Source organism: Delphinus delphis, chromosome 19, assembly GCF_949987515.2.
Source record: "Delphinus delphis chromosome 19, mDelDel1.2, whole genome shotgun sequence".
NCBI classification, from domain to species: domain Eukaryota; kingdom Metazoa; phylum Chordata; class Mammalia; order Artiodactyla; family Delphinidae; genus Delphinus; species Delphinus delphis.
Genome location: NC_082701.1, coordinates 12,433,865 through 12,453,109, shown reverse-complemented (window position 1 = coordinate 12,453,109; position 19,245 = coordinate 12,433,865). Strand labels below are relative to the sequence as shown.

Here is a 19,245-nt window from a genome sequence, read left to right as displayed (position 1 = left end):
GGGGCGACGCAAGGGCGGGGCGGAAGGGCGGGGCGGGCCTCGCGCGCATGTGTCGGCGCGCGGCCTGCCGGGAGGCGGAAGCGGAAGCGCAAGTATCCCCGGGAGAGATGGCCGCCGGGGGTCTGAGCCGGTTGGAGCGCAAGGCGGCGGAGCGGGTCCGGAGGCTGCGGGAGGAGCAGCAGAGGGAGCGCCTCCGCCAGGTACGGCGTTGCCCGCCCCGCGCCGCGCCCCCAGTCCGCGCCGCCCTCACCGCCTGCCCCGCGCCCGCAGGTGTCGCGCATCCTGAGGAAGGCGGTGGCCGAGCGCAGCGCGGAGGAGGGCCGGCTCCTGGCCGAGAGCGAAGACCTGGTGACCGAGCTGCAGGGCCGGAGCAGGCGGCGCGAGGGCCTGAAGCGGCGGCAGGAGGAGGCGAGTCCGGGGTGCGGGCGGGCCGGGCGGGGGCGCGGGCGAGCCGGGGCCGGCTTACGACCGGCTTCGGCGTCTCGGCAGGTGTGCGACGACCCGGAGGAGCTGCGGAGGAAAGTCCGGGAGCTGGCTAGCGCCGTCCGAAACGCCAAGCACCTGGTCGTCTACACGGGCGCGGGGATCAGCACGGTAAGGAGACGAGGCAGGGACGGCCGCGCCCCGGGTCGGCTCCCAGGTTGTGCGAAACACGGACCGCCGGGGGCGGGCGTGGGGCGCCCCCTTCTGGGTGTCGGACCCCAGCACCGAGCACCGTTTTCTGTTAAGCAACAGTACCGATTCGCAAAAGCTCGACTTAAAAGCACCTCTTGAGGGTCTTTCTTTTCTTAGAGAAACTCAGAACGACTCTATTTGGAACTTCGCAAAATAGAAAAGCATTCTTAAATGCTTGAATTTTGTATTGTACCTAGTTAGAGACAGGAAAGGAAGAGGGATAAAAACGGGATGTAATAGTTTCGTGCTTGTCCTGAGATTATATATTGGCAGAGCTAAACCCCAAACTGTCTTCTGATTCCCCATTCGTTGTGTCCCCTGAATGTTGAAGTAAGGTAAGTGGAATGCAAGGCAGTATGCATTAGAGTGCACCAGGTAAGGAAGAGAAATGCTTTGGCTTTTGATAAGTTTTATCAGGAAGCTACCTGGGTGGTAGAATGTGACTAGCTTTGACAGTGTGGATAGCACGTTGTTAAATTGCTGGGTGCAAGTTGAGTGTGACCTACATGTAGGTCCAGCAGAGGTGAATAGCAAGGATTTCTGTGGAGAGGTCCGTAGGTGACGATAATAAACCATATAAACGAATGACTGTAACGTGAAGCTGGCTGTGCTAGGCTGCTAGAGTAGAAATCCAGATACGCCTTCTGTGGTCTCTGAGAGCTGGGAAACCCATCTGGTTGTTTTTTTATGAGAGGTGGCATTGAGTCTGGGCCTTGAAGGGTGGGTAGGATTTTACAGATATTTAGGAAGTAAGACACTCCATCCAGGGATGACTGAAGAAGCCCAGTAGCGAGAATGCGTGAGGTATGTTAACTGCTTTAACTTATCAACACCTGGAGCCCTGGCACATGTGACCTCTTGTCATTATGTAAAAGCAGTAATGCCATCTTTTAAAGAACTGTAAGCAGCTGCTAAAGCCACTTGCTGTTCATTAATTTGCTCTGTTACTGTTTGAGGTTCCCTTTTTCCATGTGGGTCAGACCCACTGGTCAGGTGGGCATTTTTCTGAGCTTTAGCAACAGGGAAGAGACAGGGCTCCCTACAAGGGAGGTCACTCACACCTCAGGAAGCACAGGGCACCTTGATCCTGGCACACTATCTGTTTTCTTCTCTCGGGGTGGCTCTGTTTCACTGGATTGGGAACTTGGGAAACGCAGTAATGTTTATCTCATTGAAGAGGTTGGTCTGTGTGGAGGTAGGCCAGGAAACACTTACAGCATCAGGATGTGAGAACGTGGAGGGAGGCGTGCAGTGAGCCTAACCAGTCCTCCCTCTCAGTATGAGGACAGACGTGGCCACAGAGCCCAGGCTGTACTACATGCTAGAGAGTCTCCCAGGGCGGGCAGGGCTCCTTGGAGCCTAGAAGGATGAGCTGGACCAGGTTTGGGTGCAGGGGTCCTGGCAGAGGGAAGGAGCCACAGCGGGTGCACTCCATCTGGGAGGACAGGTTAGACTAGGAAATGCTCAGCCTGAGGAACGAATTGAGGCCAGTCTGTGGGCCAGCACTTCTCAAAGTGCTGGGAGAAATTATTGGGAATTCTGCCAGTGCCTACAGTGATGTCTTTTCACTGGGCTTATCTCCTTTCTGAACCTGCAGGCAGCTTCTATCCCAGATTACCGGGGTCCTAATGGAGTGTGGACGCTGCTTCAGAAAGGAAGAAGCATTAGGTAAGCAGCCTAGCACAGCCTTCCCACCTAGTTAAGCAGAGACCTGACCTTGAAGCTCTCCTCACCTTCATTTCCCTTCTACCTGGCAGTGCTGCTGACCTGAGTGAGGCCGAGCCAACCCTCACCCACATGAGCATCACCTGCTTACACGAGCAGAAGCTGGTAAGAGCCCAGGGTGGCTGGTGTACGGCCATCCTTCGGTATCCCCCTTGGATACCAAAAGCTGAGGGTGCTCAAGTCCCTTGTATAAAATGGCGTAGTGTTTGTATATAACCTGCACACCTCCCCCCATACTTTATTATTTACTTACTTATTTATTTTTAAAATAAATTTATTTTATTTTTGGCTGCGTTGGGTCTTCGTTGCTGCGAGCGGGCTTTTCTCCAGTTGCGACAACCAGGGGCTACTCTTCGTCGCGGTGCGCGGGCTTCTCACTGCGGTGGCTTCTCTTGTTGCGGAGTTCAGGCTCAGAAGTTGTGGCGCACAGGCTTAGTGGCTCCACGGCATGTGGGATCTTCCCGGACCAGGGCTCGAACCCACGTCCCCTGCATTGGCAGGTGGATTCTTAACCACTCGCCACCAGGGAAGTCCTCCCCACCCCCATACTTTAAATCATCTCTGAATTACTTGTAATACCTAATAAAATGTCAGTACCACTTAAAAAGATATAAATGCAATGTAAATGCTACACAGGTACTTGCCAGCGTGTGGCAAATTCAAGTTTTGCCTTTTGGAACTTCCTGGATTTTTTTTTTCCCGGAATATTTTTGATATTTGGTTGGTTGAATCTGCGGATGTAGAACCGTCAGATACGGAGGGCTGATTGTACTCACTGGGTCCACGGCGAGGACCGGGAGGGCCACTTTGGTGCCCGGGTGACAACTGCATCCTACTTCCATCAGCCAGGGGACCCTGTGATGAGTGCCCACCAAGCAGTTTAGATTCCTGGTTTGAGCCTACCTCTACTCCTCCTGTGTTTCCTCTCCAAGAGTAGAGAGCAGCCTCTCTGCTGAATCATCACATAGAGGGTCCACACAGGCCCAGAGCTCGTGAGGGTAGCCCCTTCCCCTTGTGTTTCTCTTGCATTTTTCCCACAGACCTCAGGAGCCACCTAGATACAGGGGAGGCTAGTAGGAAACCTCTGGAGATCCTCTGCTAAGCACCTGCAACCGAGTGGGGAAGGGGTCGAGCCTCCTGGGCCTTCAAGGACCTGAAGCATGATGACCCAAGAGAGCATCAGTTTGGGCCCCAAGCTCCTTTCCAGCCAAGAGGGGGCGGTGCAAACATTTGCCCTCCTAGGGGCTCCTAGGGCTTCTGAGTCTTTGGGGGTGGGCCCAGGGCCCTCCCCACCGGAGCTTCCTGAGTCCTACTGGGACCAGCCTGTTGCCCTGGGTTTGCCTTCGATGCTTTGTGCAGGGTCGGAGTTGCCGCTGGCTTGGGGGCTCTGGGGCGGGCAGGGCTCGGTATGGTTTCACTCCTGAGTGCTGCTTCCCCCCTTCCTCCTGCTGACTGCCACTGTCGCCCTTCCAGGTGCAGCACGTGGTGTCTCAGAACTGTGACGGGCTCCACCTGCGGAGCGGGCTGCCTCGCACAGCCATGTCGGAGCTCCACGGGAACATGTATATCGAAGTGAGCGGTCCCTCTGGGACTCGGGGGACTGGGCAGGCCAGTGGCTCCTGCTCACAGGGCCCTACTCTCCTCAGGTCTGCACAGCCTGCACTCCCAACAGGGAGTATGTGCGGGTGTTTGATGTGACGGAGCGCACCGCCCTGCACCGACACCAGACCGGCCGCACCTGCCACAAGTGCGGGGCCCAGCTCCGGGACACCATCGTGCACTTTGGGGAGAGGGGGACATTGGGACAGCCTCTGAACTGGGAGGCGGCCACCCAGGCTGCCAGCAGAGCAGACACAATCCTGTGCTTAGGCTCCAGCTTAAAGGTATGCGAATGGCACTGTGGATGGGAACGGCTGAGCCTTCCCGCAGCTGGCCAGCTCAGCCTTAGACCCCAGCTTCCTGTAGCCTCCTTCCCTGGTGTGTGTGTGTGTGTGTGTGTGGTCTGTCTGTCCATCCGTCCATTCCCGCAGGTTCTAAAGAAGTATCCACACCTCTGGTGCATGACCAAGCCCCCCAGCCGGCGGCCCAAGCTCTACATTGTGAACTTGCAGGTAACTCAGGTGCTCAGAGGTGCCTCCCTACACCTGGGCCTTAGGAGAGCCAGCAGTCCCTGGGACATTTATGTCCCACACTAATGCACCACGAGGTCTGGCTGAGTAGGGGCCAAGGCCAGCAGGCCATTGGGAAGGAGTGAGGTGCTGTCCTCACTTACCTTTTCCTGTCCCCAGTGGACCCCGAAGGATGACTGGGCTGCCCTGAAGCTGCACGGAAAGTGTGATGACGTCATGCGGCTCCTCATGGATGAGCTGGGCCTGGAGATCCCCCGCTACAGCAGGTGAGGGGGCACAGACACATCCCCCACTTCCCTGCCCCTGTGTGGATGGGTTGTATCTGTTGTCTTTCGTGAGCTGAGTGTAGAGAAAGCTCTGAGCTGCGGCAGATGGCATCTGAGGCGTGACTGCAGTGTGGTGGCCTCTGCAGGGACCAGCCCCAGCATTGGCTGAGGTGTCCTGGCTGGCGTGATTCCTGTGGGGAGAGGGAATCTGCCAGGGCACACCTGGATGTCCCCCTTCACCTCAGGCAGCCTGGACGGGAAGGTGCCTTGAAGGGATGTGCTCTCAGCAACTCTGCTCGTCAGGATCTGGGTGCACTGGCTTGGGGAGCTGGAATACTTTGGGGAAGCTTAAACAGATTGTGCCTGAATACAGAATTTGTGATAATTGAGATGTGGTGTGTGTATTGAGTGAAAAGTTTACACTTTCTTTCTCTGTGAATTTTCAGGGTCTTATAGGGGAAATCAATAACTTCTTTTAATCAAAGGGTTGGAGAATTAAGGATCCCTTCACCTTCTGGGCCTGGCAATTCTTGTATGTTATGTTTGTGGTGTTCTGTAATGTGGGCCTGTTGTGTACTGTACTTTTTTTTTTTTTCCACATTAACTTAGCTCATTTTCTTTATCAGTGCTTATCTGTATATTAAGTTTATGATATGTGGTTCTACATCTCAGTCAGACACATGATCTCTTCACGATGTAGTGTTTAGGCCGCGCCTCCCTAGTCAGCTTCCCTCCCATCAAGTCCTGCAGTCTGGGAAGGGGAAGAGGGTCTGGTCTACCTGTCCCTGGCCGTACAAGTGAAAGGTGGGGCCCAGAGTTGGCTAGTGACTCACCCCTCCTGGGGCTACTGCCGCCCTACCCCATGTGTGCACAGCCCCCTCAATCACCGACGAGGACTGAGTTCTGCAGAGGCTGGGCTAGTCTGGGTGCTAGCCTTTGAGTTACTTGCGGAGCTTACCCCTCTCGCAGATGTTGTGGAGCTACCACTGAGCAAAGCCCAGCCATGATTAAGACGTGGGAGGGACGCAGGGTGACCTCAGTCAGCTTTCCCGTCCTGGGGCGGGTTGTGATTGTGAGGGGCTCCCAGGCACGCCTGACCCAGCTTTCCCTTTGCGTAGGTGGCAGGACCCCATCTTCTCGCTGGCCACTCCCCTGCGTGCGGGTGAAGAAGGCAGCCACAGTCGCAAGTCGCTGTGCAGAAGTCGAGAAGAACCTGGGCCTGGGGACCGGGGTGCACCACTTAGCTCAGCCCCTGTCCTGGGCGGCTGGTTTGGCAGGGGCTGCACCAAGCGCACAAAAAGGAAGAAAGTAACATAACCTGTTGCATGACCGAGAACAATGATGGCACTTTGCAAATGACCAGGACTCTTCTTCTTCAGGGGCAAGTGGCACTGTTAAGGCCAGGACTGCCCCTGGAATTCTCTGGGGGTGACATTTTCACCCTGACATGTTTAGCCATTTGTCATTGTGGAAAGCTCCCTTGCACTGCTGTGGTTGCCCCCCTGCATGGGCCTAATGATGGAAGACACCTCGCCCAAGCAGCCTCTTCTAAAGAGGTGGCAGCCACACCCTCTGTGAAAACAGGACTCGTGTTATTTCACACTTGGCCACAAAGAGGAAGCACACGGCTGCCTTACCTCATTCACTAGGCTAGTCTCAGGGGCCTCAACTCTATTTCTACCACTTCTTACTAAAAATGTTAAGTTTATAGAAGCCTTTTTCTGTATTGGGTATGCTGCAAAGGAGTGGTTTTTGAGCCTTGGCTCTCCAGGCCTTTTTATTGTTATTAAACATCTCTGCACTGTCTTCCTCGTGTCACCGAGTGACTGCCTTTCTGAAGCGGTGGGTGGGAGCGGGCGCCTGGCGAGACTCCTGGAGGGGCGGATGCGCCCCACGTGGTCCTGCCCCAACCGCCGCTCCAGGTGGGAGCTGCGGGCTGGTGGGCGCAGGCTATTGGCCGGGAGCGGAGGGGCGGGGCTCGCCATTGGCCTCGCCAGGGAGGTGAGGGGGCGGGGCTCCGCGCGCGGGGCGGGGCGGCGCTCGGCATTGGCTGTGAGAGGCGGGTGAGGCCCGCGTGACGGCGCATGCGTGCGCGAGCTGCGGGGCCTGGGAGTGGGGAGCCGGCCGTACCGCGCTGCCGGTTCGAGGCCATGATCCGGAACGGGCACGGGGAGGCAGGCGGCGCCGAGCGTCCGGGCCCAGGGGGCAGGCGTGCCGTGCGGGTGTGGTGCGACGGCTGGTGAGCGCGGTAGGGGGCGGGGGGCACGGGCGGGGCCGCGGTGACAGCTGTGGTCGCCTTCGCCGGGGTCGGGCGGCCGGCTAGTGCGGGGCGGGCGGCGCCTCGGCCGCGTAGGACGCCTGGAACCCGGGTCACCGCGTCGCCGCGGGCAGCGCGGCTGAGGGTTGCTGGAGTCTTTCTGCGGATCTCTACATGAGCGCCTTCCCCGGACGCTCCTTCTCTCACGTTTGCCTTTAAGCCGGAGACCCAGCCAGGCTGTCCCACCTGCCTAACTCGTGCACGATAGTGGCCAAAGTTGCGTGTCTAACCTTGATGACTTTAATCATTTCAGTGCCCTAGGAGCTCTTTTTCTCCAAAGGAGCCGTGCACCCAAAATATCTTCCCAGAGTTCTCCTTGTCCGGCTCCCAGCTTGCCGGCACAAAACCAGGAAGGTTCTCCTAGGTATCTGGGCAAGCGTCAGCGCAGGCATTGCCCGATCTGTGTAAGACCCTAATGAAGCCCCCAGGCTCCTGGGTCCATCTGAGGAGGGCTACAGTGCCGAACTGTCCTCTTTTCTGGCAAGCCAGACAGCTGGAGTGGTGTTGAGATAGGTTTGAGGCCGTCAGCAGACAGGAGGAAAGTGAACCTCTAGTGATAAGTTGACGACTTGGATGCTTCCTTAGACCTTATTTGATGGAAGCAGAGAAAGAAAAACATCTGGCTAGCCCAGGGCTTCAGCGGCCAACAAGTGGGGCTGCCATACTCCTGGGCCTGCACCTGAGTCACCTTGTGGAGGGGGCGTGGCTTCCTGTCCGTTGACTCTGACCTTGGCCCTGACCAGGCCTGGCCCCTGCCCCAGTAGGCCACAGCCACAGGCCACAGTGACTGGGATACAGCCTGGACCCAGGTCCACCCTGCATTCTGTGCCATGCACCCTCCTTCTGCCCAGCCTGTCCAGTGGGCACAAGGGCCTGCCAGGCTCCTGAATTTGGACTTCCCTCTTCCCTAAGCCCAGGACCAGAGCCCTGTGCCCCACAGGCTTGGCTGCTGGGGCCTGATGTGCTGGGGTGGGGCTAGCAGGTGGCGCTGAGTAGAATGGTTTTGTACACCTGGGTCACCTGGAGAAGCAGGGACAGCTCCACCTACTCAGAGGGCAATACAAGGCTGGGAAGAAGCAGAGTGAGAATGAGGGCCCACCTCAGGGCCCACAGAGAAGTGGATGTCCCCTCCGCCACACATGGCAACCCGAGTGGAGCTGCTGTGGTGCTGTGTGTGGCCTTCAGCTGAGAGTTCACTCTTAACCAGGCCTGGATTTGAGGATGAAAGCTCTAGTACCAGGTGATAGGGAGGTGGTTGTTGGCCCCAGAGAGCAAAGCTTCACTGAGTTTCCAGAGGCCTTGGGGAGCAGGCAGGATTTCTAAAGCCAGTGACTGCCCTTGTTCATTGGCTGGACTTTGTTTTGTGTTGGCCCCCAGGACTGTCTGGCTGTTTCACAGTAGTACAGAGCCCAGTCCACCCCTGAACTAACATTGCCTTCTATTACCTTTCAGAGGGACTGCCTGTGACAGTTTGTATTTGGGAAGGGGAGGGGCTGAGGGCAGAGTGCTGTCCCAGGTGTGGGGAGCAGGGGCTGTTCTGTGCACTCACCAGCCCTCAGGTCTGCCAGGCCTTGTCCCTGGGCACAGCCATGCTCGCTCAGTCTGACCTTGAGCCTAGGGGCCAGTAATGTGGAGAGCTGAGCACCCCGCCCCTCTGAAAGCCCAGGCCCAACCGGACCCTGGGAGCAGTTGCCCATGGTGGCTTCCCAGAGGGCTTCCTAAGGACACTGCAGAGGAGCAAGACTGCACCCCCAACACTGGGATGATGGCCCTGCCCTCTCCACAGCTATGACATGGTACATTATGGCCACTCCAACCAGCTGCGCCAGGCACGGGCCATGGGTGACCACCTCATCGTGGGTGTACACACTGACGGTAAGCCGGGCTGCCAGGCCCACCCTCCTCCCCCACGCCTGTGACAGACGCCACAGGTCCCCTTGGGTAGGGCCAGGCCCAGCCGTCCTCCCCAGAAGTGCAGCTCCACAGGCTCGCCCCAACCCCGGCCCAGGCCAAGCCATCCAGAGCTTTCCCGTCTTGCATCCTGTCGTGAGCTTGGGGGGCAGGGGTGGTCCAGTGGATCAGTCCAGGTATGCCGCCCACTTCCTACCCCCTTCCTGGTTCCCAGGGCCTTAGAGGACAGAGCACCCAGCCATCAAAAGGGAACCCCGGACCGTACCTGGAACTCTGGTTGGCTGGGGGTGAGGGGCGTGCAGTTACCCAGCAAGTGCATCCGCAGCACCTGTACTGGCTCACAGAGGACAGAGCAGGGCTGCTCCTTGTGGTCCTGCCTTGTGAGCTGAGGGCCCGATGAGAGACAGCCTCCCACCGTGAGCCCTCGTGGCCGCAGACCCTGCTCGATTCTGGGAGGGGACTTCTGAGGAGGAGCCAGTGAGCCTGTGGCCAGCCTTCCAGTGGTCACCCACCTTGTTCTTTGCCCTCCTCTCTCTCCCTAGAGGAGATCGCCAAGCACAAGGGGCCCCCGGTGTTCACTCAGGAGGAAAGATACAAGATGGTGCAGGCCATCAAGTGGGTGGACGAGGTGGTGCCAGCAGCCCCCTATGTCACCACGCTGGAGACGCTGGACAAGTACAGCTGCGACTTCTGCGTCCACGGCAGTGAGTCGGCAGGGCAGAGCCCCCGGGGCAGGGGAATTGGGCAGCTCCAGACCTGACCATCAGAGGGGCATCTGGAGGTGCCGGCCTCTTCACACTTTGGGGAGCACAGAGCTTTTGAGGGTCTGAGGAAGCTCTGGGTCCTTCCCCAGAAAGGAGCGCATGCACACCAGGGCAGGCCTGGAGCCGGGGTATGGGCCTGGAGGTCTTCATGGCTTTGGGTTAAGATCCTTGTTCTCGTGTGCGTGTCACCCCTTAGATGATATCACGTTGACTGTAGATGGCCGGGATACCTACGAGGAAGTGAAGCAGGCTGGGAGGTACAGGTAAGCTCTACTTGCTGAGTGCCCTGCTTTTCGAGGAGCGGGGCTCCCAGGTCCCATCGAGCTCCTTCTGCCTGTGAGGGCAGCGTCCGGGCCGCAGCCTGTTTCTCGTGGCCTGGACTGGAGCTGGGGGTGCCATACATCTGCATCGCCCAGTACGGTAGCCACTGGCCCCGGGCAGCTGCTAAGCAGGGGAAACGTGGGGTATGACTGGGGAGCTGGCTTTTGTTTGAGTCACTTTAATTGAAAAGGCCAGTGTGGCCAGCAGCTCGAATGGGGCAGTGAAGCCTGGGGTTCCCTTGGCAGGGAGTGTGTGATGAGGCACGACCTGGGCGTCAGTGGACAAAACAGGACCAGAGCCACCCTGTATGGCCTGCTCACCCCGACACTGCGAACTTGGGGCTTAGTGACAGCGTTCTGTCCAGTCATTTCCTTTGGTTGATAAAATCTCAGTGGTCCCTCCACTCTCCTGGTCTTGGTTTTTTGTTGTGGCTGAGAGTGGCGAGGAGACGCCCGGGTCTGTGCACAGCATGGCTGGGGGCTGGACCACGGTAGACTCAGCCACAAGCAGAGTTGCCCTTAGGTGGGGCAACTTAGGTGCCCATAGGAGGTGCAGCCTTGCAGGTGTGTCCCAGGATGAGAGCCCCACCCCCAACTCTTTTCCCAGAGAATGCAAGCGCACCCAGGGGGTGTCCACCACAGACCTCGTTGGCCGCATGCTGCTTGTGACCAAGGCCCATCACAGCAGCCAGGTGAGTCTTGGGGCCAGAGCGGAATCCCCGAGGTCCCAGAGCTGGGAGGGAGGGATCGCCTACCCCACCCTTGCCCCTCAGTGGGCACTAGGACAGCAAGCTTCGGTGTCCTGGGGTTGGTTGCGTCTGGAGGGCAAGGCCCCTCAACCCCCTGCCCTTCCGTGCAGGAGATGTCCTCTGAGTACCGGGAGTACGCAGACAGCTTTGGCAAGGTGAGTGTCACCTGTGCTGTCTGGGCCGCTGCCCAACCCCCAGGCCACCCCTGGGGAAAGGCTGGCCTGGAGCCTTGCCCTCTACCCTGCTCCCTGCTTTCTGGACACTGACCGGGTACTGACCGCCGGTCTTGCTGGCTGGCCGGTCCCAGCAGCCACTGCATGGAGGAAAAGTGAGGACTGCCCGCATACGAGGGGTCTCTAACCAGGTGACCTGGTCCTCTCTCCCTCTGTAGCTCTCTCACCCGACACCCTCCAGGGAGACACTTTCCTCAGGAGGCTCCTCCCAGGTGACCAGACGGTGGCCTCAGGGTGCCAGGTCCCCACGAGGGCCATGTCCACTGGCCTCTTCCTAGCGGGTTCGTTGCCAGGCCAAGGTGGTGTTGGCTGCAGCGCCTGCTTGGCCATGGGACAGAACCCCAGTCCCACCGGCCATAGCGGCCCTGCCCAGCCTGCTTGTGGTGTGAACCAGGCACCTGCCAGCCAGCCCTCGGCATCCCTGCCTGAGATGTCTGCCTGGAAACAACAGCAGAGCGACAAGCGAGTGGCAGGCTGTGGCTAGGGGTTTGGAGTCCCGGCCTATAGCCCCCATGCCTGCCCCCGCCATCTCACACCTGTGCCGCCCAGAGCAGACTGACAGGCGGATGCGGGCAGGCCCAAGGATGGGCACAGGCAAGGGACGTGCCTGCGAGGCCTCTGTCGCTGACCAGGTTTTTCTCGGCTTACAGTGTCCTGGGGGGCGGAACCCTTGGACGGGGGTGTCCCAGTTTTTACAGACATCCCGGAAGATCATCCAGTTTGCTTCGGGGAAGGAGCCCCAGCCGGGGGAGACGGTCATCTACGTGGCTGGTGCTTTTGACCTGTTCCGTATCCTCTGGGACTGGGTCGGGAGTTGTCCCTGCCCCAGGCCTTTTCTGTGCATTTCCACATCTGCCCCAGCGGGCTGTGGGAGCTAGAGGGGCCTCCCTGACTCTCGAAGGCCCAGGATTGCGGTGGGGTGCAGGGGTGCCACTGTCAGCATGGAGAGGCACGAGCAGGTGGGTGGGAAGGTACCTGTCTGAGCCCCTGCTTCTGTGGGCGGCCACTCCTCGTTGGTTCCTCAGTCCTTAACCTGGGCGCAGACATCGGGCACGTGGACTTCCTGGAGAAGGTACATGGCCTGGCGGAGAGGCCCTACATCATCGCCGGCTTGCACTTTGACCAGGTCTCACCCCGGGCAGCCGGTAGCGTGGGGGCTCTGGAGGGGCTCCTAGGGTTGGGGTTGGGCACAGGCGAGGTAGAGGTGGCAAGCTTGGGCCTCTTCCCAGGGAGAAGCCCAGGAGAGCCTCCCATCGAGGGCTTCCCCACACTGGCAGACGCCCCACGAGGGATTGTTGGGAGGGAGCACGGCCTCACTCCCACCCCAGCCCACCCCTGAGGTCACCAGCTGACCCAACCTTGTTCTGGCTCTAGGAGGTCAACCACTACAAGGGGAAGAACTACCCCATCATGAACCTGCATGAGCGGACCCTGAGCGTGCTGGCCTGCAGGGTGAGTGCAGGCGGGCACGTGGCAGGCCCAGTGGCGCCTCCTTCCAAGGCTGGAGCTGCTTCTCCGCAGGACCCTCCCTGGGGTACAGGAGTCTGGGGCTTCACCATGCTGCCTCTCAGCCCCTACCCCGCAGCCTGGTGAGGCCCATCTAACCAGCTGTGCTCCCTTTCCACCCAGTATGTGTCCGAAGTGGTGATTGGGGCCCCGTACTCGGTCACAGCAGAGCTCCTGGATCACTTCAAGGTGAGGACGGGGCTCCTGGCGGGCGGCTTCCAGGGAGAGTCTTGACTGAGTGGCGCCAGGCCAGCTCTCTGAGCCCAGGCTGCTTCCCTGGAGAGGGCCTTCTGGGGGCAGGGGACCATGGGTGGAGATGCTGGGAGGGCGCCCTGACCCCCGCCTCCTCCCCAGGTGGACCTGGTGTGTCATGGGAAGACAGAAATCATGCCTGACAAGGATGGCTCCGACCCATATGAGGTGGGTCATGCTGGGCCCTCGACAGACATGTGATGGCCACTGTCTGATGCTTCCCAGCCACCTAACGCCCCCGCACCTCATCATGCCTGTCTGGGAAATGGGCGGGATGACAGCTGCCACGCTAATGGCCTCACGGCTTAAGGAGGCAGGTTGCTAACGGGTGGGAATAACTGCCCCCACCATAGTGGGGTGGGAACTCTCTGAACCAGGGCAGCAGGGCAGTCTTCTTGGGGTCCAAAGGAGGGCTCTCACCTCCTCCTCCTCCTGGCCTCCAGGAGCCCAAAAGAAGGGGTATTTTCTGTCAGATCGACAGTGGGAATGACCTCACCACGGATCTCATTGTCCAGCGCATCATCAAGAACAGGTGAGTCTCAGCCAGGCTGCTGGGGGCACGGGAAGCCGCTGAGGCTTGGGTATGGGTGCACCACTCACCCCCACCTGGCCCCCAGGCTGGAGTACGAGGCCCGGAACCAGAAGAAGGAGGCCAAGGAGCTGGCCTTCCTGGAGGCCATGAGACAGCAGGAGGCGCGGCCTGAGAGGGAGAGCGACTGTGACTTCTGACCAGAGGGGAGAGGTCGCCAAGGGCCCTCCGAGTGCTGGCCCTGTCCCAGCCCTGCCTCGAGAGCTTGGCTCGGTTTTTAACAAAGCTGCGGTGCCCTCCTTTCCAACCACCTGGCCGTGGAAGGGCTGGTGTGGAGGACACTGCCTTTCACCCTGCCCGTGAGGTGTCCGTCTTGCAGCAGGCCCTCCTGCCCTTCCTGCTGAGCTGCACAGTGAGGGGATCCAGCACAGTGGAGCAGCCCAACAGGCAGGGTGAGCAGGGGGCACCTTCAACAGAGGGGTGCCACCCTGCGTGCCCGGAAAGGCCCAGTTTCCATCCTTTCGGCTCCGCTGCTGCTCTCCATTCTGCCCCCAGGAAGCTCCTGCAGACCCTGGATGCCCCCCACCACCCAGCTCGAGGCCGTGGCCTTCCTGCCCGCCCGGCCTCCGTGGGAGCCAGCATCAGGGAGCAGTGACCCAGGGCCCCGCCCCCTTTCCTCCTCAGAGTGCAGACCATGCCACCTCCCACATGAGCGGCCTCTGCCCTGCAGTGTGTCCCTGGCGCCCCGGGGCCTGTCGCCCGGACGCTGCACCCCCTGCTTCCCGGGCCAGCCTCCCCACAGACTGTTCTCGGTTTTGTACCTGACTAGCTGGTGTGCAACCGAATAAACCTGCTAGGAGGTGCTCTGCCTGAGGCTCTCAACCCTGCAGGGCAGGACCAGGAAACCCACCACCTTGGCCGTGCTCCCCGTTGCCCACCCAGCAAGGAGGGGGCCAGCAGGCAGCATGATGGCAGCAAGGAACCCCCCAGATCTGGGCCCCCAGACACCTCCAGCTGCCTCCCACGTGGCAGGCGACAAAAAAAGGGGAGGGAGGCAAGGACCAACAGAGTACCTTTGGCCCCAGGGTCTGTCATGGGGAAAATGAGAGGCTGACACCCCGCGGCCCACATAGAGCTACCTGATCCAGGAAGGAATTAGGGGCTGCTCCCTGGCCCAATCCACAGAATCTCAGGGTCTTCTGCACCCAAGTCAGGGCACACTTGGAGTAGTGCCGTGGCTGCAGGGTGCTGACCCCGGTCACCTCTTGATGGGGTTGGGGGGGAACAGTGGCAGTGGTTTATGGCTCTGTGGTGTTCAAGAGTGAGGACTGTGATGTTTTCTCAGTCCTCTGCCAGTTTCCTCCAGAATGGCCTCTGCCCTGCGCTGCTGAGCCAGATGGGGCTGGAGTACCCTGTGGCCCGGCCCCATGGGAGCCCCTGGCCAGCGGTCACTCCTTCTGGAAGGTGGGCCTGTCCTTTCTTTTGGTCCTTAAGGTCCAGCCTAGAACCCGTGCAGGAAGCTGCTGTGGGGGACTACGGTGCACGCACCCTGGCCGGGCAGCTGCTGCCTTGCTTCCTTTGTTCCCTCCTCGAGTAGGGGGAGCTCACTAAGCTGTGAGAGGCACAGGGCCCTCCCTGCACCCCCACCCCACCTGGGCCCCCAATTTCAGGAGCCCAGTGATGCCAGACTTTCCCACGCTCAGATCCCTGGGCGGCAGGGATCAGCCAGTCTCCTGTAGACTGATGTAAGTGTGGGACACAGGAGAGGCCGGAGGTTCCTCTTGAGACTGGAGTCAGCCCTAGGCCTGCTGAGAACCCCCTGCTGGGTGGCACCGCAAGGTGAGGACTGGGGAACAGTCCACAGCAGCAGTCAGGAAGCCCCAGGTGAGCCACGCACGGTTGGAGGAGACTCAGGGCCTGGGGGTCCAGGAGGTGGGCTCCTCCAGAGACTGGTCCACCACGTGCAGCAGGATTGCGGGTCCCACTGCCAGCCTAAGTGGAGGCCCGGTAGGTCCAGCTGGCAAGGCCCCATGGGGGTGGGGGACACCACTGAGACAGGCTGCAGACCTCTGGGACCAGGGCTCAGGCCAAGGACTCAAGTCAACTTCATTGGGGGTGGGGAGGGCAAATCAACCTGCTAAGATGCCCACAAGTGAATTAGGGAATTAGCCTGAGTGTGAGGTGGGGGGAGGCTGGCACAAGGCAGCTGTGCTCAGGAGCTTTGGCCCTACACAGCCCCTCCCTCTTCAAGGTGGGGCAGCACCCATTGCTTTGGGGATATGTGCTTCCCTGTGGGTCTAGGGAGGGCTGAACAAAGAGTTCCCAGGCCTGGGAGGAGCCAGCTGCCTGACGTCAGATTCAGGACTCAGCTGCAGTGGCGCCCAGCTTTGTCATCCCCCTGGTGCAGCCCCTCCTGGTCCTGGAGCTGCACATCTGGCTGCTTTCCCACTCCTGCTGGGCCCAGCCTATTCATTCACTTGGCACAAGTATTGTCCTGTGCTGTGTACTTTGAGGAATTTTGGGGGGCTCCAAGAAGAGTGACCCCAGAGCTGCCCCTCTGGTAAGGGAGATCTTTGGTCTCAAGAAACCTAGGATTTGACGCAGGAGGGCCTCCCGGTGTGGAGTGTTCAGGGGAAGCTTTTGTAAGGCAGGACATTTGAGCTGGCCTAATAGACTTGATGGCTAGTGGGCGACCCAGGCACCACCTCCTGGGAGGATCCAGGAGCTGCGTGGACAAAGGCAGGGAGGTGTCGGGTAGGGGCTGGAGGTGGGGGACATGGAGAGCAGCCTTGCAGAGCCAGATGTGGGGCTCCAGAAGATGTCTGGGGCCGATACAGCTGGAGGCCCAGCAGCACTTTGCCAGCAGTGGGGCTTGGGAGCTCCTCTGCAGGTGTTTCCGTGAAGCCTGTGGGCCTAAGGGCCCTAGTTGCTGTCTGTGCTCCTAGGTGGCCAGAGTCCGGTTTGGAGATTCACAGGTACTTGCCCACTCCGTCTGCTGGGCCACCGGCCCCCCCAGAGGCTGCGAGTCTCATTTATTCATTAAGCCATTTACTATGGGGATGGGTGGGCGGTACTGGGTGCCATCTGGTGCCAGGGCAAGGGCAGGCCCCAGGGTGTGCCCGCGGGAGCCAGGCCAGGTCCACGTTCCGGGATCGGGGTTCACGTGCTAAGATAGTCCGCGGCGCGGAGTGACAGGAAGACGTCGGCCTTGCACTGGAACATGGCTCGGCCGTCGGGGAGCCGCTCGCAGCTCTGCAGGTTCCGGGTAACGTCCTCGACGCACACGGCCTGGGGGCGGGGGGAGGATGAGGGGGCGTCCGCACCCCTCCAGCGCCCCGCACCCTCCAGCGCCCAGTACTCACAAGGCTCCGCAGGCTGGGGCGCAGCTCCGGGAAAGGCTCCAGCCCGTCCCGGGGGTCCCGTGCCCACGGAGGGGCTCGGAGCGCCGCGCGTACGGCGACCTGCGGAAGCCGGACAACAGCCCCGCGGCGCAACCCACGGAGTAGTAGGCCGGCCCCGCCGCCTGCTTGTACCACGCGAGGCCGGGGGGCGCCAGCAGCAGGCACAGCGCCAAGGCGGCGGCCACCACTATCGCAAGCCCGGCCATGGGGACGCGGGCGGCGGCGGGCGGCGGGGCGCGAAACAGCAGCACCGGCGCTTTATATCTGCGGCTGGGCGGGGCGAGGTGCGAGGGCGGACGCCGGGACGCAGGGGCCTCCCCATCCCAGAGGGAGAAGCCCCATGGGGTCAGCGCCTATTGGGCACAGGGGCGCGCTGGAGGAACAGATGGTCGAGAGCTTGGTGGAGACGCCCCCTTCTCCCCCACCCCGGCCCACCTCCCCGTTTCTGACCCTGCCTGCTCTTACTGGGAGGCGGCCCCCAGGCCACTCCCACCAACCTTGGTCCCTCCTGGGTCTGGCCTCAGTGGGAGCGGGGGCAGCAGTGCTGCACTGAACCCTCAACCAGTCCGATGGCGCCCCAGCCCCGAGTCACCCCCGGAGGTCCCCAGCACTCATGAGGCTGGAGAGAGAGCCACTGGCTGCACTGTGCCCAGGGGACAAACGAGCAGTTCCCACCCTAAAGGGGAACTGACCAGAGGACAAGGGCTTCTTGAGGAGGCACGGAAGTCTGGGAGGGCCTGGGGCCAGAAGTCAGTTTCAACAACTGGTCTGGTCCTCAGAGCTGATGGCAGGACAGGCAGAATGGCTCACAGGAGCGATGAGGGGAAGCCAGGGGAGAGCATTTGCAAAGGCAGGTGCTGTGATCCTGTGCCACCATGGCGGAGAGAGAGCTGAGGTTATGGGATCCTGAGAGGACCTGGTGTGGCCCCTGAGCTTCCCGGGAGAGGGCAGATGGCTGGACTCTGGGTGTGTGCAGGGCCTGGCAGGCAGCTGTGTGTCCAGCTCAAGGGGACCAAGCAGGCCCTGGGAGGACTGGGCTGGAACCCAGGAAAGAGTGGAGAGGAGCCCACCTGGCAGGGAAGGGGCAGTGGCCTGCCAGGAGGACCATGTGACCTGTGGCAAGCTGTGGACCCCTCTGGGGTGAGTGCACCTGTCCCAGTGCAGGAAGGCTAAAAGCCTGGAGGCTGGGCTCAGGGTCTGGCACCCCAGGCATGTGGGTACTTCCTGTCACAGGAGAGCATTCCCCAGGGAAGGAAGGACTTCAGGGAGGGGAGGCGGACTGGGGGTAGGCCAGATGGAGGCCAGGCCCCGCAGTGGGACCCTCTACAGTTGCCACAGCCCACTTCTCAGTGAGGGCTGGTCTTCCTACTGGTCTGTGAGCTCCTTGGTGACCCTGCATCCAGACAGTGTAGACAGGCCCCTAGAGTAGAGCTGCTGCCTAGAAACTGGCAGCTAAGTAGGAGCACCCAGGAGGCTGAACCCAAGGGTCCAAGATGGAGGGCACACAGCAGGCGACGTCAGCCATTAGGCTTGCTCAGCCACCCGTCCTCCTGCTCACACTTTCCAAACATCCTGGCCACGTGCCTTCCCAGGACAGACACCAGCACAAGGGCCCTGGCAGTTGGGTTTCTGGGCAAGGAGCACATGACCTCCAGGTTCTGTGAGGGCTTCCTTTCCTCTGGGCACAATGTTCAGATGGGAAGCATGGTACCACATGGGTGACCATGCACTGCCCAGTCTTCTCGCCTGGGGACTGGGGACAGGTAGAGTAGCATAAACGTGCTCAGCAACCAGCTACAGGACAGTGGCCCCGAGGGGGGAGGTCATCGAGAATAGACTGGAAGGAGCCAGTGCTCACAAGACATGCAGCCTGCAGCGGTCTCCACCAAGAAGCTGCACAAGACCATTAGGTCTGGGACCGCTGCCCCCCAGGGGCCACCACCCCATGGGAGCTGTGGCGGAACAGAAGTGCTCAAAGATGGCCCAACGGCTGTCCTTCCCTAGGAAGGGAGACCCTCAGACACCTGCGGACACATCCTAACGTCAAGGACATCAGCCCTGACAAGGAGCTGGCTTTCAGTTGGAGCAGGGGAGAAAGGGATCAAGAAAACCCATCACAGCTGCCTCAGCAGAGCCGGTTCAGCACCACCAGCACCTGCTCAGGGAAGGCCCACCGGCAGGAGGAACCAAAGCAGTGGCCACCAGCTGTGTCCTGCCAAGGTCCTAACGACCAGCCTGAAGAGTAGTCCCCAGGCCTCCGCACGGCTAGTCTCTTCAAGCCGCTGAGCCCGTCCCTCCTACCCCGGCTCCTCCGGCTGATCCCAAGCTCCTTCTCCTCCAGGGGATGTGACTCAGGGCCTCGTGGAAACACATCGAGATGTTTATTCATGAGAGTTTTCATTTCGGCGCACACCAAGACAGCCTCAGCACCAAGAAAACAAGCAACAGGAGGCCTCTGGCCAGGCTCA

The 19,245-nt window shown here is 60.3% G+C and overlaps 3 protein-coding genes across 6 annotated transcripts; 2 read left to right on the top strand and 1 right to left on the bottom strand.

The window, feature by feature from the left end:
- The first annotated feature begins 63 nt into the window (after positions 1-63).
- SIRT7 (sirtuin 7) lies at positions 64-6,601 on the top strand. Of its 3 annotated transcripts, XR_009516890.1 has the most exons (11): positions 89-200; positions 271-408; positions 490-594; positions 2,273-2,343; positions 2,433-2,505; positions 3,874-3,972; positions 4,047-4,283; positions 4,431-4,511; positions 4,689-4,795; positions 5,242-5,327; positions 5,914-6,050. XR_009516890.1 is itself a non-coding variant. In XM_059996374.1 (10 exons), exons 1-10 carry the CDS (start codon positions 108-110, stop codon positions 6,110-6,112), a joined length of 1,203 nt encoding a protein of 400 aa, XP_059852357.1. In that variant the 5' UTR covers positions 89-107; the 3' UTR covers positions 6,113-6,601. The 3 variants fall into 3 exon arrangements, 2 of the variants coding, with proteins under 2 accessions (XP_059852356.1, XP_059852357.1); XM_059996374.1 differs by lacking the exon at positions 5,242-5,327 and having other exon boundaries at positions 5,914-6,601; XM_059996373.1 differs by lacking the exon at positions 5,242-5,327 and having other exon boundaries at positions 64-200; positions 4,047-4,511; positions 5,914-6,601.
- A 278-nt stretch (positions 6,602-6,879) lies between these two features.
- On the top strand, positions 6,880-14,302 carry PCYT2 (phosphate cytidylyltransferase 2, ethanolamine). 2 transcript variants are annotated; one of them, XM_059998441.1, is made up of 14 exons: positions 6,880-7,034; positions 8,899-8,987; positions 9,566-9,727; positions 9,984-10,050; positions 10,715-10,799; positions 10,967-11,011; positions 11,248-11,301; positions 11,740-11,878; positions 12,133-12,215; positions 12,464-12,541; positions 12,719-12,784; positions 12,950-13,015; positions 13,291-13,379; positions 13,465-14,302. In XM_059998441.1, the coding sequence occupies exons 1-14, from the start codon at positions 6,880-6,882 to the stop codon at positions 13,574-13,576; spliced, it is 1,290 nt and encodes a 429-aa protein (XP_059854424.1). In that variant the 3' UTR covers positions 13,577-14,302. The 2 variants fall into 2 exon arrangements, with proteins under 2 accessions (XP_059854424.1, XP_059854425.1); XM_059998442.1 differs by lacking the exon at positions 11,248-11,301 and having other exon boundaries at positions 13,465-14,300.
- A 2,135-nt stretch (positions 14,303-16,437) lies between these two features.
- On the bottom strand, positions 16,438-17,055 carry NPB (neuropeptide B). The gene is given in 3 exon segments (XM_059997097.1): positions 16,438-16,664; positions 16,739-16,785; positions 16,788-17,055. Coding segments are annotated over 3 exon segments (372 nt in total). The 5' UTR covers positions 16,984-17,055; the 3' UTR covers positions 16,438-16,535.
- Positions 17,056-19,245: the final 2,190 nt, after the last annotated feature.

Bases quoted from the DNA above. Each gene is read 5' to 3' on its own strand.
- SIRT7 (XM_059996373.1), top strand. From the start codon at position 108: ATGGCCGCCGGGGGTCTGAGCCGGTTGGAGCGCAAGGCGGCGGAGCGG. The intron at 595-2,272 runs GTAAGGAGACGA...CTGAACCTGCAG, and splicing joins CGGGCGCGGGGATCAGCACG to GCAGCTTCTATCCCAGATTA. The intron at 4,796-5,913 runs GTGAGGGGGCAC...CCCTTTGCGTAG, and splicing joins GAGATCCCCCGCTACAGCAG to GTGGCAGGACCCCATCTTCT.
- PCYT2 (XM_059998441.1), top strand. From the start codon at position 6,880: ATGCGTGCGCGAGCTGCGGGGCCTGGGAGTGGGGAGCCGGCCGTACCG. The intron at 10,800-10,966 runs GTGAGTCTTGGG...CCTTCCGTGCAG, and splicing joins AGGCCCATCACAGCAGCCAG to GAGATGTCCTCTGAGTACCG. The intron at 12,785-12,949 runs GTGAGGACGGGG...CCTCCTCCCCAG, and splicing joins AGCTCCTGGATCACTTCAAG to GTGGACCTGGTGTGTCATGG.